Source organism: Bipolaris maydis (assembly GCF_028858645.1).
Source record: "Bipolaris maydis strain C4 unplaced genomic scaffold PSV08scaffold_9, whole genome shotgun sequence".
In the NCBI taxonomy this organism is placed as follows: domain Eukaryota; kingdom Fungi; phylum Ascomycota; class Dothideomycetes; order Pleosporales; family Pleosporaceae; genus Bipolaris; species Bipolaris maydis.
The window spans coordinates 409,128-434,356 of NW_027093865.1; the positions used below are offsets into that span (position 1 = coordinate 409,128).

At 52.5% G+C, this 25,229-nt stretch overlaps 6 protein-coding genes across 6 annotated transcripts; 4 read left to right on the plus strand and 2 right to left on the minus strand.

The window, feature by feature from the left end:
* Positions 1 to 1,243: 1,243 nt before the first annotated feature.
* Positions 1,244 to 7,457, plus strand: PSV08DRAFT_182936 (glycosyl hydrolase family 3 N terminal domain-containing protein; the record flags this gene model as incomplete). The annotated part of the gene is made up of 6 exons (XM_066091893.1): positions 1,244 to 1,349; positions 1,418 to 1,795; positions 1,851 to 2,066; positions 2,176 to 4,036; positions 5,338 to 6,744; positions 6,794 to 7,457. The coding sequence occupies 6 exons, from the start codon at positions 1,244 to 1,246 to the stop codon at positions 7,455 to 7,457; spliced, it is 4,632 nt and encodes a 1,543-aa protein (XP_065948886.1).
* Positions 7,458 to 8,341: 884 nt separating this feature from the next.
* On the plus strand, positions 8,342 to 10,692 carry PSV08DRAFT_46998 (uncharacterized protein). The gene is made up of 2 exons (XM_014228181.2): positions 8,342 to 8,483; positions 8,555 to 10,692. Exons 1-2 carry the CDS (start codon positions 8,477 to 8,479, stop codon positions 10,519 to 10,521), a joined length of 1,974 nt encoding a protein of 657 aa, XP_014083656.1. The 5' UTR covers positions 8,342 to 8,476; the 3' UTR covers positions 10,522 to 10,692.
* Positions 10,693 to 10,720: 28 nt separating this feature from the next.
* PSV08DRAFT_182499 (dna-repair protein rad13) lies at positions 10,721 to 17,737 on the minus strand (the record flags this gene model as incomplete). The annotated part of the gene is made up of 5 exons (XM_014228183.2): positions 10,721 to 14,689; positions 14,987 to 15,913; positions 16,006 to 16,186; positions 16,243 to 16,990; positions 17,041 to 17,737. The coding sequence occupies 5 exons, from the start codon at positions 17,735 to 17,737 to the stop codon at positions 10,721 to 10,723; spliced, it is 6,522 nt and encodes a 2,173-aa protein (XP_014083658.2).
* Positions 17,738 to 18,019: 282 nt separating this feature from the next.
* Positions 18,020 to 19,847, plus strand: PSV08DRAFT_392196 (glycoprotease family-domain-containing protein; the record flags this gene model as incomplete). The annotated part of the gene is made up of 3 exons (XM_014228184.2): positions 18,020 to 18,484; positions 18,534 to 19,339; positions 19,417 to 19,847. 3 exons carry the CDS (start codon positions 18,020 to 18,022, stop codon positions 19,616 to 19,618), a joined length of 1,473 nt encoding a protein of 490 aa, XP_014083659.1. The 3' UTR covers positions 19,619 to 19,847.
* Positions 19,848 to 20,500: 653 nt separating this feature from the next.
* Positions 20,501 to 21,935, plus strand: PSV08DRAFT_363149 (uncharacterized protein; the record flags this gene model as incomplete). The annotated part of the gene is made up of 2 exons (XM_066093044.1): positions 20,501 to 20,633; positions 20,681 to 21,935. Exons 1-2 carry the CDS (start codon positions 20,584 to 20,586, stop codon positions 21,933 to 21,935), a joined length of 1,305 nt encoding a protein of 434 aa, XP_065948887.1. The 5' UTR covers positions 20,501 to 20,583.
* A 548-nt stretch (positions 21,936 to 22,483) lies between these two features.
* Positions 22,484 to 24,215, minus strand: PSV08DRAFT_392207 (uncharacterized protein; the record flags this gene model as incomplete). Its single annotated transcript, XM_066093531.1, has 4 exons — positions 22,484 to 22,950; positions 23,012 to 23,128; positions 23,188 to 23,292; positions 23,351 to 24,215. The coding sequence occupies 4 exons, from the start codon at positions 24,213 to 24,215 to the stop codon at positions 22,484 to 22,486; spliced, it is 1,554 nt and encodes a 517-aa protein (XP_065948888.1).
* Positions 24,216 to 25,229: the final 1,014 nt, after the last annotated feature.

A 25,229-nucleotide genomic window follows, 5' to 3' on the forward strand; every position in this document is an offset into this window, starting at 1 on the left:
GACCACGAGTAAGAAAACCGCCGTAACGTCAACTTGCTTGAACCCCCGCAAATTCCGCCCCTTGGCCGATCGATATAGGTCAGGCAAAACGGGGGCCATTGCTGGGCTTCCCCCTCCCCCTCCCCCCCGGTCCGGGCTTGGCGCCGCATGTTAGCGTGCGTACACTACGTGCTTAGATGCACATGCAACATGACTGGGCCGGAAGCACCGCAGCTGAAAAAGAGTACATGGACGGGGGGCTGGCAGGTATATGTATAGGTTGTGTGTGAAGAGATTATGGGAGCCGCTGTGGCGCCGCGGCGGGCGGTGTGGATAAGTATCGATCCACCAAACAACGTTCGATGTGTCGAGTTGCGTGGGTTGATATTGCGGTCGGACCCAAAAAATGCAAGGGACCTGGCGATGCTGCTGTGCCGTGCGATCAATGATCGCAAAAAAAAAGCTCCGTGGTCATATGCGATAATCCCGTTTGATCCGAAGCCCGCGAGCTTTACGTAGTACCTTTTCAGCTCAGGAGACCTTTTTTTCTTACCTTGTTCAGCTACTAAGTTATCCAACCGGCGTACCATACACACACGCCTACAAACCCTATCTACTTACCTAGCTCCAACGACAAACATGTAACTCTGGACACCTCATTCGCTGCAAACCACCCACGCCCACCCAAACCTTTCGCTTTTTCTTTCATTTTTCTCTCCCCAAAGATCGCAAGTGCAAGAGAGCATGGCAACCCCGTCCGTTTTCGTAACCCCTGTACCTGCCATCCCGTTGCTAAACAAGCCGATCATTATCCGGACGGGCAACAACCGCTGCAAGCAGCAGCGCGCGCGCCCCCCAATCTCGGAGCTGATTCCTCCCACCCCAGTCGCGCAAACGCAGATAATAATCCTGCCTTCGGGCATATGTCTACAAACGCTCTGCCCGGCAGGCACCTGGGATAGTGGTTTGTACATCACCATTTCCAGATGTGCTGATTACTTTACTCACTAGCGCCATGGTGCTTTCTGTTTTGGGGAACTATGCGAGGGGCGCGCCGTGGTCACACACATAGGCAATGGTGGGTTTTTGCGGGGTTTGCGTCATGGGCCAGGGGAAAGAGAGCGAGTGAGAGTGAGAGAGACGACTATGTATATGAGTGGCTTTCGCACTCTCGGTTTGGATTGTTTGGAGGGATTCCAGTGTCCAAATTTGGGTTGAAGGGATACCTTCCTGTTGTCACCACCAGACGTCGGTCTTGGGAATCATGGCTTCCCTTCTCTTCTTGTCTCTCTCCGGACTCGCGGCTGGCGCTGCTATCCAGCAGCGTGACCCTGTGCCTGCAGGCTATGTTGCGCCGCCATACTATCCTGGTATGTGTGCAAACACAGTTTCTAACCTTCTCGTTGTTTTGTAGTGGATGCTAACATTCCGCCAAAAGCTCCCCATGGAGGATGGGTGTCGGACTGGGCTGAGAGTTACCGAAAGGCTTCTCTCCTCGTTTCCAACATGACACTTGCTGAGAAGACTAATCTCACGGCGGGAACGGGAATCTTCATGGGCCGCTGTGTGGGAAATACTGGCAGTGCTTTGAGAGTTGGCATTCCACAGCTTTGCTTGCAAGATGGTCCGTTGGGCGTGAGAAATACCGACCACAACACTGCTTTCCCAGCAGGCATCACCGCTGGAGCGACGTGGGACAAGGATCTCATTTACCGACGTGCAGTCGCTATTGGAGAAGAGTTCCGCGGAAAGGGTGTCAACATCCATTTGGGACCAAGTGTAGGACCTCTTGGACGCAAGCCGCGAGGTGGAAGAAGTATGTATCTGGAAAACTACATCTCTGAGAAGCAGATTACTCACAATTGTTATAGATTGGGAGGGTTTTGGCTCCGACCCGGTTCTCCAGGCCTTTGGAGGTTCTCTGTCTGTAGAAGGTATTCAGAGCACTGGCGTCATTGCTACCATCAAGCATTTGATTGCGAACGAGCAGGAAATGTACCGCATGTGGAATATTGTCAAGCCAGGCTATTCATCAAACGTTGATGATCGTACTCTTCACGAGCTATATCTCTGGCCTTTTGCAGAAGGTAAGTTGAGCCAATTCCTTTAAAATCGCCAGTCTGCGTGTCTCTTTACACTACTGGAATGGACAGAAAGCTGCAAGCCTAAGCACATAATAGCTAACATTCGACCAAGGCGTACGTTCTGGAGTTGGCTCAGTCATGATTGCCTACAATGCTGTCAACGGAAGCGCATGCGCGCAAAACAGCTACATGATCAACGGTCTCCTGAAAGATGAGCTCGGCTTCCAGGGATTCGTCATGTCTGACTGGCTAGCCCAAATCTCCGGTGTCAGTTCAACCCTCGCTGGTTTGGACATGTCCATGCCTGGCGATCGAAATGACATCCCTCTTGTCCTCGGAAACTCCTACTGGATGTACGAACAGACCCGTTCAGTGCTGAACGGCTCTGTCCCAGTGGACCGTGTAAACGATGCCGTGACACGCATCTTGGCCACGTACTTCCAGATGGGCCAGGACCAAAACTATCCAAGGCCCAACTTTGACACCAACACCCAGAATGCCGAGGGCCCGCTCTACCCTGGTGCACTCATCTCGCCTTCGGGTGTAGTAAACGAGTTCGTGGATGTCCAGGGCAATCACGCCGAGGTTGCACGTGAGGTAGCTCGGGATGCCATTACCTTGTTGAAGAACCAGGACAACATTCTTCCTCTGGCTGCGAGTGCTCCGCTCAAGATCTTTGGAACAGACGCTGAAAAGAACCCAGATGGTATCAACTCGTGCGCTGATCAGGGTTGCAACAAGGGTACCTTGGGAATGGGCTGGGGAAGTGGCAGCGCTCGCTACCCATACATGGACTCGCCCATTGATGGCTTCAAGGCTCGCGGTGCAAACTACCAGTTCTTCAACACGGACAACTTCCCAGGCAACTCGAACCCGTCTCCAAACGACACTGCCATTGTCTTTGTGACTGCCGACTCGGGAGAAAACTACATTACGGTTGAAGACAACCCAGGAGACCGAACTTCTGCCAACCTGAACCTGTGGCACAATGGTGACAGACTGATCCAGGATGTTGCTGCCAAGTACTCGAACGTCGTCGTTGTCGTGCACACTGTTGGCGTCATCCTTATGAACGAATGGCATGACCTTCCTTCAGTCAAGGCAATCGTATTCGCCCATTTGCCCGGACAAGAAGCAGGAAACTCTCTGATGCAGGTGCTGTACGGCGATGTCTCTCCATCTGGTCACCTGCCTTACACCCTGCCCAATGCCGAGGACGACTTTGGCAACTCTGTGAAGCTTGTTGGATACCAACTGGGTCAGCCTCAAGATACGTTTACAGAGGGCCTCTACATTGACTACCGTCATTTCCACAAGGCCAACATCACACCCCGCTATGCCTTTGGCCACGGACTCAGCTACACGACTTTCTCCTTTTCCGACGCCACAATCACCCCTGTGACGCCACTCACCAGAACGCCACCAGCACGGCCTGCAAAGGGCACAACCCCGTCGTACTCGACCGCGATTCCACCTGCTTCTGAGGCATACTGGCCCGCGAACTTCAACCGTATCTGGCGCTACTTGTATTCGTGGCTTGACAAGAACGACGCCGACGCTGCTGCGCAGGTGGGAACTTCTCCTTCGACATACCCCTATCCTGCGGGATACTCCAACGAGCAGAAGCCCGGGCCCGCAGCAGGTGGCGCACAAGGTGGCAACCCCGCGCTCTTCGATGTGGCATACGATATTGCTGTAACAGTAACCAACACCGGCAATCGAACTGGCAAGGCTGTTGCACAACTCTACTTGCAATTCCCCAGCGAGAGCACGGTCGACACGCCCATTCTCCAGCTCCGAGACTTTGCAAAGACGTCTACGCTTGCGGCTGGAGCTAGCCAGATGTTGAAGATGCGACTGACAAGGAAGGATCTTAGCGTGTGGGATGTCGTTGAGCAGAACTGGGTCGTCCCTGCTGTGAGTGGTGACTATGGGGTTTGGATTGGTGGGGCTTCAGATGACTTGCATTTGAGGTGCGGTACGGCTACGGGACGTTGCCAGGGAGATCAGACAAGCCCTGTCTGAGGGGTTCTCTTTGCTCTAAAGACATGAGCGAGGCCTTTTCTATAACGAATGACTTTATTGGTTAATAGTTAATCACGTTACCGATATTGAATGAGTGCTGTTCCGCTCCGATATTTCACAAAGTTCTGACCACACCTTGTGTTGGGCAATTCAGTCCAAAATGTTCCGGCTGCCTGTCACATGCAGAACGGGATAGTGTCAACAGCCCGGCATCTCGAAAGGGGAATCCCCGTTTTAATAATCCAAAAGCGAGCCAAGCGGGATACTATTTCCCATGCCGCCGAACAAAAGAAACATTTCCACGAAGCTTTCGACAATTGTGAAAGACTCGACACATGTCACACGCGATGTCCATATCCAAGGGATCAGGGGGCTCACGTGAGGCAATGAGCATACCGGCGGCGGATGCTCTTCTTGATTGGCCGAGCCGAAGGAGATTGCGAGGGACTCATGCGCAGAAGCGACGTGATTGGCCTGACTCGAGCATCTTTATCCCTGACTATCGCGTGGGAGTTTACTACGTATGTGCATACTAGTACAATAGTCGTCCCTTGTGTCCATGTAAGGCTGGAACACGACGAGGAGAGCTATTAATACACGTCATGCGTCGAGTGCTCCAGAAAGATGCTACCGTGTTTGCACGAGACTGGTGCGTGGTTTGAGGAGGGGCGCCAGTCGAGTCGCATGTACATGGCCAACGAAGCTTTGCAGGGGAGTCTGCGAAAGGGAGTGTGGTGAGGTAATTTCAGGGTGAATTGGGCGTGCCGAGGGGTCTAATAGCTATTAGATGACAGTGAGGGTGAGTGTGTATGTGCATCGGGCGTTTTGTGCTATGAAGGCCGTGGCGAGGGCCAGAGCGAGGCCAGACGTCACAGGCGCTAGGCCCGTTTGGGAGCTGGTGCAGTCGTTATGGTTACTCCGGACAGCACCTTGGACTCCTTGCTGTACCAGCTTCCCCAGGGGTTCATCCACCATCACTGCACTGCTCGTCTGTTCAAAACAAAATCCCGTTACTTGAATCATCAATTGAAACCTTCTGCTGTCTGTTGTAAGCGTTGCGTTCTTGTGGGACGCTCCACGCATCCCTGCCACCAAGTCGTCACTGCTTGTACATAAACAAATTGCCCGGGTTTCAGGCGCGGACCACCGACTTCTCACACGTATCCCATATTACTTACATTCCGGCGACTGCGCTCCTCGACACCACAAAGCCGATTGCAAAATTGACGATTGCTTCGTCGCCTCTCAGCATGTCCAACGGCGTGCGCAATCTGCGCGCCATGTTCGAAAACTCCAACGCCGCTGCCTCACCCGAGCCCCGCGGTCGCTCCCCAGTAGACCATTCCGCCCCAGGAGACAACGACGACCGCCCCAGATCAAAGGTGCGCGCCTCTTTTGTCCCCGTCGAGCCCTCGCTCCCTCCTACGAGCGCCTACACGCCCACCGACCTCGGCCAGACAAAGGGCACACCGTCCAACAGCACCGTTGCACACCGCCGCGAGAGCTTCAGCATCAGCGAGGACAGGCCCGAGGAGCTCGCTGATCTCAAGAAGATTGTCAGCGACGAGAAGGAAGAGCGCGCCAAGAGCCTGGCTATCCCTGAGGCTGTTCCCGAGCAGGCCGTAGCATCAAGAGAGTCCTCGCTATCGGCTCCTCTTGACCGAAAGGCAGAAGAAAAAGAATCTACCGACATGCCTAAGGCCTCCGACCTCGCAGAAGCTTCTGAGCCCCAGGTTGAGCAGACACCATCCCAACCCGAAGAAAAAGCCGTCGACGACGCCGAAATCTCCCCAATGCCATCCCCACAACAGATTCCCGCTCAGCCTGCCGAAAATCCGGATAAGCCTACTACGGGCGCCCAGGAAGATCTCGCGCTGAGGCCGGCAGCCCCCACGGATGAAGCTGCGGTGGAACACGACACACCTGCCCAAGATGAAGCTGCGGTTGAGGAAAGCATTCCTCCCGCCGAGGAAGCTGCCATTGAGGAAGCCGCCGTCAAAGAGGAGGCAGCTGTTGCCGAAGCTGCTATCGCAGAGGAGAAAGCTGCAACTACCAAAGAAGAGCCCCAAGCCGACGCTCAGCCCGCCGAAACCTCAGACAAGACTGAGACTGCATCTTCCGCGGATGTGCCCACTATCACCGAGGAGGCGGCTCCTGCGTCTGAAGAGACTCCAGCAGCGGAGACTTCCAAGCCTGCTGACAGCAAGACAAAGACCAATGGAACTCCTGCAGCTAAGAAGCTAGACGTCAAGAAGCCTTCGGCAATCTCTACTACTAAGGCCTCCAAGGCGCTACCCGCATCCGCAAAGAGCCCTCTTCCAAAGAGCCCTCTTCCAAAGGCAGCACCAAAGACTCCCCCGAAGACCAAGTCGGCTACACCAGCGCCCAAGCCCAGTCCAGCACCCAAGGCGTCCAAGCCGGCAGCCCCTAAGGAGGCCGCTAAGGCCCCTGCTACAAAGGCTCCTGCTCCTGCTACAAAGGCCCCGGCTGCTAAGGCCCCTACAACCAAGACGAGCCGCTCTTCCCTACGTCCAGCAGCATCCTCCGCTACTGCACCCACTGCCAGCGCTGCATCCAAGGCCAAACCAGCAGCACCATCTACAGAAACTAAGAAGCCTGCCGCTTCCAAGCCCGCCCCTGCTGCTCTCCGCAAAAGGTATGTACAATTGAATTTCTCATAGTCCTTAGTTCTTACATCAATCCAGTGTCTCGCCAACCGGCTTCAAGAAGCCAGCTCCCAAATCGCCCACACGCCCAGTCGGTCTGCCTTCACGTTTGACCGCACCTACTGCGGCCTCAGCTGCGAAGCATGGCGAGGAACCCAAGGTTGCAAAGAAACCTGCCACTACTACTACACGCGCTCCACCCAAGCCCGCCACCGCCACCAAGGCCCCACGACCTTCAGTTGGACCCAGTGCACCGAAGCGACCGGAGTCCCGCACCTCGACCACAAGCACCGCACCCAAGGGCGGTTTCCTTGAGCGCATGATGCGCCCAACCGCAGCCAGCTCCAGCAAGACGCATGAGAAGCCTGCTTCTCCACCACACAAAGCCCCCGCCGCCTCAAAGCCTAGCACGCTACAAAAAGGAAAGAAGAAGGCAGAGGAAGTTGCTTCCAAGGTTGAGGATGTCGCATCCAAGGCCAAGGCAGCCGTCACCAACGGTCATAGTGATGAGGAGCATAAGGAGGAACACAAGGCGGAGGAAGAAGCCCCAAAGGAGTCTGAGCCTACTGAACAGGCAGCTGAAGAAGTTCCTGCTGATGAGGCGTCGCACGAGCCGGCAAAGGCACCTAGTCCAGTGCCAGAGGCGGAGGCTCCCGCCGCAGAGCTGGATGCGCCAAAGCCGGAAGGCGAGGCAGTACGGTAGATGAGAGTGAATAGGCCTCTTGTCATTGGGTAGGTTTGACGACAGGGTTTCGCATTCCTGTAATGTCTACAGAACCGATTCGCGAAGTCGGTAGGCTGTTGGTAAAACTCTTGTTCAATGGCGCCATGTTTGTTTATTTTTATACCTTCACTTCTCCAATAGCATTTTCTGGAGCGATTGTTTGGCGCAAATCATAGTCTTGGGGGATACCTTGGGATATGGGTGGGGTGAGGGATGGATGGAATTGGATACAGATCATTGCGTATATAGTTGCCCTTTAAAGCTATAGGTCTCGCAGACGTTGCTAGACATTTCTTGTATATCGTAATCCATTCTTCACTCGGAACTTGATCTTGTCCGCGCTCCTGGCTGGACGGGACCCGGCACGCGGTCAGCCGGATGCTTCACTGAACGCGTCGGCACGTGACATTGTATAGTAGTCCTTTCGAACCTTGGTGGTGACAAATCGAGGCTTTTGCCTGTTCCGAGACACAGACTCGAAACGTGTCTCTTTACCCCAGCCACGCCACACCCTTGTTCTTTTGCTTTTATTCGAACATGGTTCAAGGCAGCACATCATCGAGCAGATCATGCCTTTGTCAAGTTGGTGCTCCGAGTCAGGGGAGTCTACGCAAGGTCATGCTTACTAACTGTTCGCAGGACCATCTCGGGCGCCGTTGTCTTTCCGCTTACAGGACAAACGAGCGCCATGGGCCGTTGTACCAACAGGATGAGACGCTGCCCAGGCCAGGGCAATGAGGGGAAGTTCGGAAGAGGAATGGTCCATGACTTGCATGTCGGATTGCCAGGGCGTCCCCGACCGACTTGCCTCGGCTGCTTGTGAGCTCCACTATTCAGCTGGGGTTAAACGTCACTAGTCGACGATGAAGGGCATGATGCGTCCTGCGATTGAATCGTACTTCGCGCCGACGAGCCCCTTCTTCACGACACCCGATATCGCGATATCGAGCCTCGGTGCTTTTTGGTACTGTCTTCTTTTTGCCTACTAGTCACCAATCATGTCAGGTAAGCGCGATCTAGCTTCATACATCAATCACCCTGCATCCCTAACCTCCTGCTAATCGGCCTTGTTATAGCAGCTCTTCCGCTCGCGCTTCCCGCAGCCGCGGCTGGCCTCGCATACCTTAACGGTCGCCATGGCTTCACCTACGACTTGACACTGCTATCTGCCCTCGTACGCAGCTCCATCGATAGCGCGGTCCGCCAACGACGCGACACTTGGAACCTCTTCTACGAACTCGAATCACATGCCAAATCGTCGCGAGCAAACCATACTTGGATCATCTTCCAGGGAAAGTCGTGGACGTATGCGCAAGCGTATGATGTTGTGCTCCGCTATGGAGTATGGCTGAAGAGCAAGGGCGTGGAAAAGGGCGATATTGTCGCCATGGACTTTATAAACTCGGACGTCTTCGTATGGGTGTGGTTTGGCCTCTGGAGCATTGGCGCAAGCCCGGCCTTTATCAACTACAACCTCACAGGCAAGCCGCTTGTACACACCATCAAGACGAGTACGGCCAAGTTGGTGCTTGTGGACCAAGAAGTCAAGGCCAACTTCAACGAGGATGCACTGAGGGACCAAGGCCTCACTCGGACGGATAACACTGACAAGCTCGAGTACACGTTTGAACTTCAGTCTGATGCCTCGCCATCTACCGAGAAGCAAGCTCAACGACAGGTTGAAATCATCTTCTTTGATGGTGCATTGGCAGCTCACATTCTCACACAACCGCCAACGCGCTTCCCTGATTCAATTCGCTCAGTCCAGGAACGCACAAACATGGCCATGCTCATCTACACGTCTGGCACAACAGGTCTTCCTAAACCTGCGTTGATGTCGTGGGGCCGATGTGTTGGTGCTTCCAAGGCTGGGTCAGTTTGGGTGGGACTCAACAACAACAACGATATCCTGTACACATCTATGCCGCTATACCACAGCTCAGCTTCAATCCTGGGTCTGTGCGCCACCCTCCGCGCCGGAACTACCATCTGCTTGTCGAAGAAGTTTTCTCACAAGACCTTTTGGCCCGAAGTCCGTTCTTCCAATGCCACCATCATCCAATATGTCGGTGAAACATGCCGATACCTCCTCTCCGCTCCTCCATCGCCCCTGGACAAACAGCACAAGCTCCGCGCAGCATTCGGTAACGGCATGCGCCCTGACGTCTGGGAAGCTTTCAAAGAGCGCTTTGACATAGAAACCGTCTACGAATTCTACGCCGCAACAGAAGCGCCCAATGGGCTCTTCAACATCTCGACAAATTCCTTTTCCAGTGGTGCGATTGCACGTAACGGCACAATAATCAACACGCTCCTGAGACAAAAGCTCTGTCTCGTACGCCTGGATCCCGAGTCCGACCCGCCAGAGCCCATCCGGGACCCCAAAACAGGCCTATGTAAAATCTGCGACTCCAATGAACCGGGTGAAATGCTCAGCAAACTCGATGCCACAGACATCAACAAGGCCTTCCAAGGCTATTATGGCAACTCAAAAGCAACAAACAGCAAAATCATCCGTGACGTCAAGAAGAAAGGAGACGCCTACTTCCGCACCGGCGATCTCATGCGCTGGGACGCCCAGGGCCGCTTCTGGTTTGTCGACCGCATCGGCGACACATTCCGCTGGAAAGCAGAAAACGTCTCTACAGCCGAAGTCAGTGAAGTCCTCGGTAGACACTCCGCTGTCGCCGAAGCAAACGTCTACGGCGTCCAAGTCCCGCGCCACGATGGCCGCGCAGGCTGTTCCGCCGTCGTGTTCAAAGACCAGTCTACCACGCCTTCTGATGCTGTCCTGACGTCTCTGGCACAGCATGTGAAGAGTCAGTTGCCGGCTTTCGCGGCCCCAATTTGGATTCGCGTCACCAAGGAGATGCAGCTTACGGGCACCAATAAGCAGCAGAAGCATTTGTTGCAGAAGGACGGTATTGATCCTGAGGTTGTCGAGGGTCAGGGGGATGTCTTGTATTGGCTCAGGGATGGTGCTTATGTTCGTTTTACGAAGGATGATTTGAAGAGGATTGAGGGCGGAGGTGTTAAGCTTTGATGTTGTTTTTGTCATAGTCTTTTCTTTTCCTTTTCTTGAGATATGCGAATGAATGGCGTGATACCATTTGTAGGAATCTTTTATTGTTGTTGTTGTTGTTGTTGTTGTTGTTTTGATCTTGTTCGAAGAAGATGATTGGTACTTGGGTGAAGCTGACACGTTATAGCCTATTTTTCTTTTCTTTTCTCAAAGTAATACTCTACACTGCCTTTGCCTTTCGCGTCTTCCTAGGTTTCTTCTTCGTAGGCTCCTTGTATAATTCATCTTCGTCATCTTCATCCTCTCCAGCATCCTCGCCCGTACCTTGATCTTCCTTCTGCGCCAGCTCCACAGGTTTACTCGTCCCAGCCTTCCTCTTCTTCCTCCCACCATTCGCACCCTCATCCCGTTTGGCCCCCTCCTCACTACTCTCCCCCTCACTCCCCCCCCTCGCCCCCTCCCTCTCCGCCAACTTTGTCAACGCAGCGCCCAACCTCTTCCCCGCAGCCGCCTTCCCCTTCCTCTTCCCACTCGGCCCGCTCCCCTCCGCCCCTCTAACCCTCGGCGCAAAAGCACCTGCCCCAACACTCCCCTCGAAGAACCTCGTGATATTCGCCTGTGTGCCCTCCTTCTCCCTACGATTCATATCGCGGATAACAGGCACCAGCACCTCATCTGTGCGCTCGGTGCTCCACCCAATCTGCGAACTGAGGTACGCGCGCAGCGCAGCGAGGTCGGGGACGCCCCACTGGAAGGGCTCGGGGCTGGAATCCACTTCCGGGTGTAGATAAGCGTCTGCGACTCTTGGGTCTGGGAAAGAAGTGGGCAGGAAAAGCTTGGTAGCTTGATTTTTCCGGAAGCGTTTGCGGAACGACGATTGCGCGTCGTCTGATTTTTTGATGGTCCCGTTTTGTACGCCGTCCCACCACTTTCTGAAGCTGGTCAGATCTTGGAATTCGGAGAGGATTTCTAGCGCAGTCACGGGGCCGATGCCCGGTAGGCCTTCTGTGTAGTCGGAGCCCAGGAGTTGGGCGATGTCGATTAGCTTTTGGCGAGTGAGGCTGAATTCAGAGGTCAAGTCGGAGGAGAGGTAGCATTCGACGAATTTGGCGGCGTTGAACATGTTTTTGTAGACGCGGGTGCCGCCGAAGAGGAAGGTGTCCGAGTCGTCGGTTACGATGCCGTCGACGAGACCCAGATTGACGAGTTCGGCGCATTGGGCTTCTGCTTCCATGGGCGCGGTGATATATGGGAGGCCGAATAAGGTGAGGAGCTGTTGGCACTCGGAAATCATTGTTTGTGTGACTTCGTCGGCATCTCGACGGTCTTTTTTCTGCTGAGCACGTAGTTGTTTGAGTTCTTCGTCAAAGTCTACTCGTGTGGCGGTGTTGTTGCTTAGTTCCTGGGCGAAGCGTGCGTGCTCTTCGGCTTCCTTTGCTAGAGAGGCGAATAGCTCTTCATCTTCTGGATCAGAGTATTGGTCGGAATCATTGCCTTCTGCAATGTCGATAGGGACATTGTCGTCAGCAATGCCACTATATGGGGCAATTGGCTTCGTAAGGTCTTCTGGGCCCTGTAAAGGCGAAAACTCTCTTCGAGATTGACGCGGTTTTTCCTGTCTAATCGGGACGTCCTCAAATTCGGGAGATGCAGACTTTGGCTGCTGAGGTGCTGAAGTGGTTTCACCTTGCAAAAGTACATCCTCGAATTCAGGCGACGGCGATTTGACAGATGTATGTTCAGGAACTGGATCTGTCTGCATTGGTACATCTTCAAACTCGTCAGATGGAGTTTCAGAAGCTTGCCGTGTCTCTGACTTCGGCTCCACGTCGTTTGTTGCTTTCTGTCGCGCGCGCCTTTCGTCTTCCGGCTCACTCTCCGACCAATCCACTGGTTCCTCATCAGAATCCTCGGCAAACGGACCCTTCTTTACCAAGGCAAGATCTTGAGGAGGTGGCGATGGCTGGCGTGGGGAAAGTGGTTTTGGTGGCTCTGCTCTAACTTTGTCGGCCAAATCACCCATCTTCAACTCAGCCTCTCCAGTTTGTACATCCTCCATCTGCAGATCAGTGTCATTGTCTGAGTCAATCTCTATTACTTGCTTTTGGGTTTGACTTGCGGGTGCATCCACGTCAATGACTTCCTTTGTGTCTTGCTTGCGCAAGCTTGGGAGTTCTTGGAACTGGAATCTGCTCTTTTCTTCTTGGCGAGCTTCTTCCCATAGCAACTTTTCCTCCTGTCGTTGGGAGTTTACCTCTGAAGCAATATTCCGTGACGCGTTGAACCAGGGTGGAAGTGGCGCTGCAGCCTTTTTTTCCTCTGCGTAATTCTTCTCGAAGCCTCCAGCGTTCTCAGCCTCCAGCTTTTCCATTTTTTTCTTGCCAAGCAGGGAGTTACCCAGATTGAGTCTCTCAAACGGAAGAGGCCCATCGAAACCCGAGGAGTTGATCTTTCTTGGTACAGATTCGACAGTTGATGGAGATGCTTGGACATTAGGTTTAGACAATGGCTTTTGCACGTTGGTAGGACGTTTTGACTTGCGAGACTCTGCCAGCGCACCGTGCAGGTCTATCTCATCTTCGCTGTCACTGCCTTCAAAAGGGCCCTTCGTAGCCAGTTTACTACTGCGTTGATTGGCAAGCCTTCCGATAGCAAGTCCAGAGCCCTTAGTCCCAGCAAAGGGATTAGTCTCTTCAGCACGCCTTTGTTGAAAAACCTCGCGAACTGGATCTTCTTCAGACTCCTCAGCAGCTTCTCCAGGTTGTCCTCCCGACTGCATTGATAATGCAATCGCTTGCTGCAACTGTTCGTTCTCAAGTTCGTCGCCCGCCTCCTCGGCTAAATCGTTGCTACCACTAACATGCACGTCCATCCAGTCTTGGTCTTCATTGTCATCAGCAAGGAACAATGAATCGGGGTTTTGATCCACAGGCACGGCCCGCTTGAGCGCAGACTGCTTTGGCTTTTCCTTCCTTGATCTGTAAAGCTGTCGACGCCGTGTTGCCAACTCATTTGCAATGAATTCACGACCTTCCTTTTCCTGGGCACTCAACCCTGCTTTAGGTTTAGGGAGTCGATTCAAGCCCTCAATTGGCACGTCCTCAAAATCTTCGTCGTCTTCCCACTCCTCATCATCTTTAGCTGGAAGCTGTGGCGGTTCAACCTCAATTGGTTTGTGAGCTTTTCCGGCTTCCTTGTTCAAAACCACGCCGAGGGCCCAACCACCCTCAACTCCGTCATTCTTGACAAGGACGTACTCCCTGTCTCTCTCACCAGCAACGCGATTGAAACCACCAGTGCCAAAGGAATCGTCGTTCATGCCGTTAAGATTCATCAAGCGTTGCGTAAGTTCATTACGTTCGCGCACACGCTCAATCTGGAACTTGGAGAACGCCATTCTGTCGGGAAACATTGCGTCAAGTTGTTCCTTCGAGTGACCCATCCTGAGCCGACTTCGCAACCTGGCTGCGTTCAGGATATTATAGCGATCGGCGGGAGGCAAACTTTGGAAAAAATGGCCGTCAAAGTCGATCTTAGAGAAATCGTAAACATTGATGTCTTCGCCTCTATCAAATTGCCGAGCATATTCTTCAAGTTCCTCCAGAGACATGACTCTGGGGTCGTTCGCAGCGCCCATTTCCGACATGGATTTGCCCAGGTCTGGCAAATGATATTGGTCTTTTCTTTTGAATGTGCGGTTCTGAGTCCGTTCCTGGGGCGTTTGGAGTAGTTCGTCTGCATAAACCAAGGTTTCAGGTATCTCTTCGTCTTGCGGGTTTTCCCGTGGATTTTTGGCGGCTTCCTTCCTCTTTCTATCCTCTTCCTCGGCAGCCCTCTGCATCTGTATTGCTAACAGCTTCCCGGCTGTCTTGAGTGCATCGTCTCGTCTGCCCTCCCGGCGCGACTTACGGTGGCGGATAGTCTGTCGCTTCAAGGCTGGCGCGCCCCCGTCGAAGACGAACACAGGCTTTATGCCAATGAAAAGTAGCTTACATACTCGGCGAAAGAAGCCAACGATATGGCTGTTCCGCAACGCATTTCCTTCCTTGTCGCGCACAGCTTTGAGGAACTGGTAGATCCAGATGGACGCATCGACAGCTAGTCGTTTCTTGTTCAGCGTCTCAATCTTAATCGGCCGCGCGCAGGGCTGCAAAACGGTCCAGAGGCCAGTAACACCCATTGCGCCCCTCTACAAATATGAGCCATCAATTTTGACTGGTAAAGGGTGTGCCTGTATTACTCGAGGTGAGTTTTGACCGGGTGCTTGCTGCCTGGTGATCGCGCGTTCAAGGCGCGTCGTCAATGACGACATGCCAAGCCTGACCCACATGCCCACGCGACCTTCACGTGCTTAGTCTGGACTTTTTTTCAGACGTCCACTGATGAGTGTTCTCTCAAAATTACAATTTCTATAGTTTAGTTCGGCTATTGTACATGTCAAAATAGTCTACATTGCTTGTTACTCAAGCCCAAGGCCAACGCCTACGGTTTGAGATTCCTTTCTGTCTTCTTCATCATCACCAAAATCTGCGTCGCCATGATCCTCTCCATCTCCTATTCCTGCATCCACATCATGAAAGTCACTGCCTTTATGCTGATGCTTGTTTCGAGAAGTGCTCTGGGTCACATCATCGTCATCCGAGTCATCAAAGACTCTACTCTGTTTCCTCCCAGTTGGGAAATCACCCAATCCACCCGGAGGTCGAAGTTCAAACATTGAATTAGGGCGGTCATGGCTGTATGGCGCAGCACGCGACTTTCCTTGAGCAGCTGTCGGTTGCGCGAGATCAGGCCGTGGGGAAGCTTGTGGCGAGATGGCTGACCACCAGCCGCTTAGCCGCTTGGACAATGATGGGCTGTCAGGGACATCTGTCTGCTTCTCCACGTTTGTTACAATTTCGCCCAGCTTGCCCTTCTTCTTCCGGGTAAAGTTGAAGCCTAAAGGAAGATCTATCGGGGATCCAGGTCTTGAGAGCCCGGCAGATGATGAAGACTCTGAACCAGATGCAGGGTATGGGGCGTCTCCGGTAGGTCCATCGCTATGTGTTCGCTTGAGCAAGCTGCGGAGATCCTCCTCACTGAGGGTATTTATTACTTCTTCATCACGTACGCCACGAGGTCTGTACCTGCGCCTGCCCTCTTGAATAGCGCGTTCTAGCTTGGCTCGGTTCGCAATGAACTTCAGTTTCGGAAACGCAGATTGCTGGCCTACATGAATCATGCGTGCCAATCTTTGTGGGGTAGGATCAGACAATATATGAATAAAGTCCGAAGGGATGGACTTGGGCCAAATGGTGATAGTTCCGCTAAAGCGTTGCAGCCATAGCTCGCTCCAATCCTGGCCAAGGGGCCTCGGTAATAGTTCTAGATGACGAAGGACCTTGAGCCATTTATAGAGATCAAGTTTGAGATACTACAAATATGGTTAGAGAAGCACCAGGTAAAGGCTCTGTGGTGTTCAAGAGGAGAGACAGTTGGTTGAGTGCTGGGGCGTTCTTTACGTACCTGCTCTGTAGCGGAACCGAGAAAGCCACCTCTCCAACCGCGCCCGCGTCGATGAGTGACAGGTTGACCAACTGATCCACGGGATGAAAAGAAAAAGATATTAATGTGCGGATTGACCTGACTAACGATTGAGAATCGCACATTGAAATGAAGATTCAGTGCCTTGAGTGGTATGTCCGTCCTACAAACCGTGTGAGCCGTCGTTAGAAAGTAGTAACTGCGGGTTCAATGGCTTACCTTAGACTGCCATCTTTCCACTTGTGGCCGAATGAGAAGGGAGAAAGACTTCCATCCTTGTTCTTCTTCATGAGTACGACTGGGTTGAGAATTCCAGGAACAGCAGCCGAAGCTAGAACCGCCGACCAAATGACACAGTCAGGTGCGGTAATATAGTTTGCTAGAATGGTTGGTGAGTGCGGATCAGCTGGTACGCAGGAAACGTTCAGTATGCGACCGGTTCTTTGGTATGCTTCTTTGAACGTCAAGCTGCCATGTGTCATCCAAGCACACCTCCTGGCCCAATCTACACTGTCAAACCTGGCACCAGTTTTCCACCATCTCTTTGACCATGTGAGAATTCCTTCATGGCAGGCCGTAATACGGTGGGCAAGGGCTGGTACAAGTAAACTCTTGAGTTCTTCATCGGTCCTTGTGCACAGCAGCGCAGCGACAAGAGCGCCACCTGAAGTGCCCGTGATGACTTCGGGTAGTAACTCAGCATCCATTAGAGCTTTAGCCACACCGAAGTGGTAGTAAGCAAATGTGGCACCTCCTGATAGACATAGAGCAGTGCGACCAAAGTTGCTGCCCAAATGCTTGAAAAGGGCGCGCTTATTATCAGCATCAAGCTGCGTGGTTCGCAGGAGAAAGGACAGGGAAGCCTCGGCTTCATCGACAAAGTTTTGGACAAGAGTCTTGGTTCCGTAGTATGTTTCGCTGTACAACCGAGGGTTCTCAAAGCCCACGAAATTGTTCTTCATAGAGGCTGCGTAAAACGTTAGCCAGTTGTTCCCATATACAGGAGAATGTTCCTACCCTCCAACAGCGCACGAAGATCCTCGACAGCTGTATGAGGGCCTGCAGTATGTTTGGAGCCCGAAACACTGTTTTCATCAGCCTCGGCCTTTTCCCGAAGCTTGACCATCTGCTGGTGTACCCTTGCGATGGTCTTGCTGTCATAGTAAGCGTATTCGGCCTTCTCCTTCCACGCATCGTTGCCGAGATACGTGTCTATTTCCTTTGCGCCCTGTATCCATTCCTCATATGACCTCGCGTCCTGTAGGCGTTGGCGCAGCCTCTGGCGTGTTCCGCGCCATGTGACCCAGTGCTCATATAGATAAATGTACAGGCGCGTGAAGACGTAGCCGATACTCAGGAAGAGCAACCATCCGAGCACGACAATGAGCAGCGGCCACTTGAGCAGTATGTAGACGAAGCCCTCGCGCGTCTCGTCCTTGCCGCGACGTGGAGGGGCCTTTGTCTTCTTGCGCCGCTTGACGCGCTGGTGGACGGGGCGCCAGTCATTTTGGGCGGTGATGAAGGCACGTTCAGGCGGAGGTGAAGTGAGGTCCTCGGTCGATGGCGAATTCTCCGGCGCAGCGAGCGCTTTGGCGAATTCAATAAAATGGTCCTCTTCGACAAAGTCGTTATCGTAGTCAGGCAAGAGGGTGAAGTCGAAGCCGGCGGCCGAGTATGGCTCTGGGCCGTCTGTCTTCTTGTCGATGTCAGCCATGGGGTAGGGAGTGACGAGATGTATATTTCATCGCAGAAGACAAAGGAACATGTCACGTCAGATGAATAGACTCAGGGTGTTGAGAGCGGCATGTGAGGCTCGAAGCTTCGGGGGTTTACGTCACAGGGCCTGCCGAGGCCTGGGCCCTGCACCCCGGAACCCTTCCGACGTTCATGCACAGAAATCCTCCTCGTTGGCTACCCGCTACCACCATTGCTGTACCTGCACCCGCACCCGCACCCGTACCCGTACCACTCCACACTCGCCCACACCGCAGAGCTCATGCGGCCTCCTTCCCCTGGGCTCCAGGCCGCGATCCGCTCAACGAGTCGTCGCCTACGCCAATGGCCATTGCAAAGATGCCTCATGACCCTTGCCATTGAGACATCATGCGATGATACTTCGGTCGCAATAGTCGAAAAAGGAAACCACCATGGCCACGTGACAGCAAAACTGCATTTCCACGACAAGGTCACGTCCAACAACTCAGTATACCAAGGCGTGCACCCCCTGGTGTCGCTTCAATCTCACCAGGAGAGCCTTGCAACGCTTGTGCATGAAGCCATGCACCATCTCCCAATGCGCAATGGGCCTGTTCTTCCGAATGCGGAGTCGACACAGTCAGGCCAAGTAGACATTGCAGCAAGAAGACTCCCCGACTTCATTTCCGTTACACGCGGGCCTGGTATGCGTAGTAATCTGTTCACGGGCCTCGATACCGCAAAAGGCCTTGCTGTAGCATGGCAGGTACTGCACGCTGGTCTCCCCATGAACCTGCCACTGACGCCTGCCCCAGAAACCTCTCGTTGGTGTTCACCACATGCAAGCACATGCTCTCACGCCGCGAATGGTGAGCGCTCTTGAATCCCATCTCCATCCATTGCCTGCGCCTGCGCCTAAGTTTCCGTTCTTGTCAGTGCTAGCATCTGGTGGTCACACATTACTCATCCACTCTGCTTCTTTGACACATCATCGTGTATTGGGGTTCACAAATGACATTGCCATTGGGGAATGCTTGGACAAGATTGCTCGTGTCGTCTTGCCTGCAGAGTTGCTGCAAACAACCAAGAGCACCATGTATGGAGCACTCCTTGAAGCATTTGCATTTCCTGATTCAGGTCTGGAAGGTCAAACAACTCTGACCCCACTGTCTGCGCAATCCCCACACTCCGCTGAAAATTATCTGGGTACGCATGGTCATCGGTATGAGTGGTATACAGTTCCAACAAATCACGAAGATGCAACCCGGAGAAACACTACTAAATGGGGTTGGGCTCTCAACAAGCCACTGACTAAATCGGGCGGGGGCGTCAAGATTAATAGCCTTGAGATGAGCTTTTCCGGAATTACCACAATGGTCGAACGCATCGTACGATATGGCATGGACCCTACTGCTAGGAAATTTAACAAGGTTGAGCGATCAGCTCCTGAGGTTGAAATCGAAGAGAGAATGGATCTGGCCAGAGAAACTATGCGCGCAGCTTTCGAGCACCTAGCTTCACGAGTGGTGTTAGGCCTGGAATCCCAACGAAATTTCACGACATCGAAGCCTGCCGTCGTCATGTCTGGAGGCGTCGCTGCGAACTCACTTCTTCGACACATGTACGTACACTCAATTTCGAGGAATTGCACCCACTGTCATTCGGCTGTAGAGATAGATCAAGCTAACCTATTATCAGACTTGCATGTACCCTTTGTGCTCACGGATTTCCAGATGTTGAGCTGTATTTTCCTCCTCCCAAATTCTGCACCGACAATGCTGCCATGATTGGATGGGCCGGACTCGAGATGTTCGAAGCGGGATATATCGACCCACTCAGCATTCGTGCCATACGAAAATGGCCACTGGACAAACTTCTAGATCCCCCAGAAGACGGGTGATGGCCAAGCACGTCCTATATGCAACAGGGCTCTCTTCTTCCCTTGGCTCCCGGGACTACACCATTGATATCCGCCTTCCCGGGTATTCCATAGTGGAAACAAACAACTGGTCAATAGTCGATTGTCTGCAAGCAGGGCCAGTGTCGCTGTCATGATTCGGTATTTCGCGATTGTGAGAACAATCCGATTGCCAGGAGCACTTTCAGTTCGACGGCTGTTGCGCTCTTCATATTCCCTCCTGGAACGTCGCACAGTTACCAGCATGCATACACCGAGGTATGGGCTGTGGCAGTTCGCTACCGGGTTCTTATGTTCCCAATGGGGGCTATATGACCATGCCTTGGTCATATCAGACAAAACCAAGGGGTTCTGGTAATGTTGATTCTGGACCGAGGCCATGCAAGCGAAGTAGTTTCGTTGGTTGAGCGACACGATTGTTAAAGTTGGTTCATATATTATGCAAAGTCCTCACGAGGGAAACCCTGCATTCTCGGCTGTTTGCAACCATGGCACGATCACACAAAATACCCAGCAATATAGCCAGACAAGATGCACTTTAATTTTGCCGACACCTTCCACATTTTGTAAATTCAACACACGCCACTGGACAGTGTATATCTAAAATTAGGTTTCTCCCAAGTGACACTGCAGGTAAACCCGGCGGTTATCACTGTATATTGCGCTGCGAGATCGAAGCACGACCAAGAGCCCGAACATGGACTGTCAAGCCTCGCTAATGCAGAGTCCTATGGTGTCACACAGATGCAACCGAAGTTCACAAAGGACTCGTGGCGCGTGGTCTCGTATCTTTAATCTTGGCACTGTATCGTTGCATGTTCTCCTAGATTGTCCAGAACCAGTGACTGGAGAAACTTCTATAACTTTGCTACAAAGTCGCAATGAAAGAGCAGAGTTACACCACCAAGTTGTAAATTTAGTCTTGCACCATATATCTTCGAGCAAACATGGCTCCTGCACGCAACAGTGTGCTGGTGCTACTTGGTCTTGCAATCAGGTTTGTTATTCTGTCTGCGTCAATTTACAGTTACCGACGTGTTTTAGTATCCGTGCTGCACCTGCTGGCTTTCAAGAGCGTCAAGTAGAGATAACTCCACCTCAGCAAAGCATTTCATGGGACACTGGTAATCCGGAGCCCACTGAGGGCCCCTATGAGCCTGTCAATCCACCAAAGCCAACGGACCAAATCAGCCTTGGAAAACCGTCCTTCTGGATTAGCTGGGAGACTAGTGAGCCTGAACCGACAGCAGAACCTGAATACCCCCCACCAAAACCGAGCGACCAGTTCAGTATTGGTAATCCATCCTATAGCATTAGCTGGGATGGAGAAGGCCCAGGTGCCTCGACGCCCACTCCTGTGCCCACACCTACACCTAAACCAACTCCTGAGTACCCATCCGTCACATCGTCACCATCTGTCTCCACAAGCTCTAGCACTTCTAAACAGACTTCTTCTTCAGTGCCTACCAGCAAGCCTACTTCAACCAGAAGGCCAGGATATCCTCCTTGGAACCCGTGGCCACCAAGACCAACAACTTTCAAATCCACGACGAGACCCAAGCCGTCGTCAACCCAAAAGTCGACATCAACAAAGGAGGTACAGACCAGCTCACCGCCACCCCAGTATAGCATAAGCTGGAACATGGAGCAACGCAATGTTAAGCCTACATCCAAGGTGACTCCTAAGCCTCCACCCAAGCCAACTTCCAAGCCTACATCTAAGTCCGCAGTCCCATCTACTTCAAAGGCTACACCTAAACCTACCCCATCATCCACTTCAAAAGTCATGCCTACCCCCACTCCTACCCCCAAACCTACCCCAACCCCAACCCCAGAGCCCGACACCACTTCCTACGCTCCCCCCGACATCACCCTTGGGCCCCCCAGCTTCAGCATAAGCTGGGGAAAACGCTCCCCAGAACCCACTTCTGCACCCTTTCCCGAAGACGACCATTTCCCTGAAGACGACCCCTTCCCAGAAGAAGAAGACCCAGACTTCCCCCCATCGCCGCCCACCCTCCCCTCCCAACCCAACAACATCAGCATCCAACCCCCCACCGCAACCGTCATCTGGGGCAAACGCCAAGAGGAGGAGGACGATGATGATTTTCCGCCACCGTCCATCCCGAGTCAGGTGAACAGTGTAGGAGTTGAACAGCCTACTGCCACGGTGATTTGGGGAAAGAGACAGGAGGAGGGTGATGATGATGATGATGATGATTTTCCTCCGCCGTCCATCCCGAGTCAGGTTAACAGTGTGGGGGTTGAACAACCTACTGCGACTGTGATTTGGGGATGATTGTGCTTGTGACGAGGAAGGAGTGAGAGGGGGAGGTGTAGAGGGGGAAGGGAAGTGGTAGTCAACTTGCGCCATGAGAATTTGAATTTGCTAGGAAATGTTCGCGCTGTTTTCTATGTGTAGTAGTTTTTTTTTGGTAGAGACTATGATGCAATGTACTTTGTTGCCCGTACGATGTTTTTCTTGAATTTGGATACATGTGAATGTTCGAGCGCATGTTTCTTAGTACATACATTGAAGTTGTATTAGCAACAAGCAAGCTGGGGAATACTTTGCTGCCTTCGTCCCCGGCAAACCCCCCCCCCCCCCCTCCCCGTAACAAAAAACCGGTTATCAACGTTGCTATATCCTCCTTTTAAGTGCAATCGAAAAAAAAAACGAAACTATTTTACAAACCTCTATGTTGGTATCAACAGGATATGTATATCCGTGGGCGAACTCTCTCCTCGCGCAAAGCAAGGTCGGCAAAACAAAAGAAGAAAAAAAAAGCGCGGGTGGTGAGACTATCAACAAAAGGGTGGTGTTAGACAACGAACCTTCCTGTGACTTTACGATGAACGACGCGCGTAGTATGCAATGACGTCGTTGCCCTGGCTGAGGCCGTCGAGAAAGGCCGTCGCAACGTCTTCAACGGGGTGGACACGAGATCGCAGCGTGACTGCAAAGCAGTGTGCGATGAGACTCGCTTGGGAGTCTGGCGTGTTGTGCGAGCGGAGTTGGAAGGAATCGACCAAGGCGGCGATGAAGCCTTGGATATGAACGGGACTAACGCGTTCACGGTGCATGCCGAAAGCGCGGGCGATGGCTGCTACGGCTCGTACGGTATGGGTAGTGATGGTATTGCGCTGTTGGCGCATGCGATCGGAAACGTGGCGTGTGCTTCTGCGGGGTTGGAATGCGGAGAGATTGAGGAGCTGGGAGCAGATGGGGTCGCTTTCGGCGAGGATGTGGAGGTCGGCGATGGGGAAGTGATGGAGGATTGCTTCGGCGGGTACAGAGGCCCATACCATGCGTTCTGCGAGCTACGTATCAGTAAAGTGGATAGTAGTAGGGCAGCCAGTGGACTGGCGACTTACCTGCGTAGCCTTTGTAGCGAGCCCACCATGCCTGACCTTCGGACTTGAGCATTCGAAGGACATCTGCTGCTAACAGCGTTTTGTTTGGCGTTGTAAGTGAAGGATGATCCAATGCCACTGTCATCGCGTTAGATAAAGTCGATTCCAAGTTTCTCCAAATAAAGCATTTCGCTCACCGACAGCTATCCGTGGGTCGTCCATGGTGCTTGCTTTGACCAAAGCCTGCAGTGAGCTTGTAGACAAGGAAACAAAAGTAGACGCTCCGCCCTTTAAGCACAAATCTGTAAATTGATGGTTATTGTGGATTCTAGAAATGTTTCGTTACTTCTAAGCACTTACGCAAGTTGGTTAAAAGCTTCAGTGCAGCTCTGCCCTCGCCGTCTGGAGTAAATGGAAGAGGATATTCACCGCGCCAGATGGTGAAAGCCTGGCTTACAAACCCATCTTCTTTACTGAATACAGTCCGGCTGTTTTTATCCCAGACGCGAAAGGCAATTTTTCGCTTGATAGGCTCTATAGAGGACCGCAATTCTTCCACTAAAACTGTGCGGGGGCTCGGGTTTTCGACATCAGACCACTTTTCCTCGTCTTGGTTGTCCGTGGACAATGCTACATTCCCGAGTAGACATTCTGATATGGGTATCTCTGGCTGATCTGACGGCAATATAACAGGTTGATTGAATCGAGAAATCTGACTCTTTTCTTTCTCCTTTTGCGCAGCGCGACGGACCATGGATCTATACGTTCTTCTGGTTCTTGGGGACTTTGCCCACCGCGCGGTGCCAGAGTCGAATACAATTTCTGTTTCTCTGCGCTGTAAACCAATGCCCAAGTCTGCAGCAGTTTCTTCTATAATCCCACGAATTGCATTGTACCGCCCTTCTGGATCGTGGAATGGAATAGCCATTACCCGGGCGTACTCAGGAAAGGCGCGTCCGCCATACAGCAACACATGACTCTCAAATTGATGACGTACGACCGATACCCGAAGTTCAAGTCCGGTAACATCGTTGAACACTCGGGGAAGAATAGTCGGATCAGAATTGTCGTACCACCTGTATAGAATAGTCAACAGCTCCCGTTGATCCTCATCCCACAAATGTGATGGGGCTCTTTCAATCCTTTGAAGAACTGCTAGAGATTGTAGATTGCTTAAACCGTTCGAAGACGATGCAAGTGTAACGCGATTGCCAGAGCTACTCATTTTGGATGTGAGCTGGCGACGTACTGAAAGCGAACCTCTCAAAGTATTGCTGGAATTGGAGCGGGTATGGCCAGGATGTAGAAGATGGCGACCAGTTTTGTTTGGTGCCATGCGACGAGGGCAAGGTGTGGACTGTGACTCGATGCTATCAGAAGTGCAACTTGAAGAGCTTATTTGACTCTTGGAAAGATCAATGCCGGTTGCCTTGCGTGTGTAGGCGTTTTGCTCATGTAAGAAAGAGGAGCCAGAAAAAGAACAACGTGATGCTTGCGTCGAACCCTCTCTTTCTGAAGGCGAATATGAGCCCGAAGATTCGAAGAACAAACTTCCTTTCCAAGGCTCAATACTGTCGAGTGATGGACTGAAAACATCCGCAAATGGTGGAAGGGTCAGCTCTCGTAGGGCACGATCGCAATTGCTGCGAAGAGACCCTTGTGGATTGTTAGCACTTGTGTTGAAGGAGAAAATGATCAGTAGTTAGTTGTCTCTTGCCTTGTAAATCTTGTTCTGGAGCGGTGTGTAACTGCTCGTGCTGAAGCTGTTCTTCCACTGCTTGAGTGGTGACAGCTTCCGAGCTTGGCTCCCATATCATTACTCCGGCATCTGCTTCTCGCCATATGTGAGTTGCCATGGCAAGGTTGTTCAAAGAATACTTTTGATGAACTGCTTGTCAAGTTTAAAGATGAAGTAAGCCTTTTGGCACTGCATACTGTTGGTAGCACAGTATACTAACATACCGGGCCTCATATAAACGCGAAACGCCATCTGACATGTGAAGAGTGCGTTCCCCGTGTAGTGAAGTGAATAGGGCTCGTGCGTACGTGTCGTGATATCTGCGAGGTGACGAGAGCTGCAAGGGCGAGTGATGTAGGCCCAGACACTTACTTAATCGCTGCCGAGACAGTGAGGAAGTTTATGAGGCAAGTAACATCTGCTCTTACCTCTTATCTAGCAATCCGCACGCGATTTCCTGTAGCTCTATCAGTCCAAACCATGCATACAACCTCACCACCT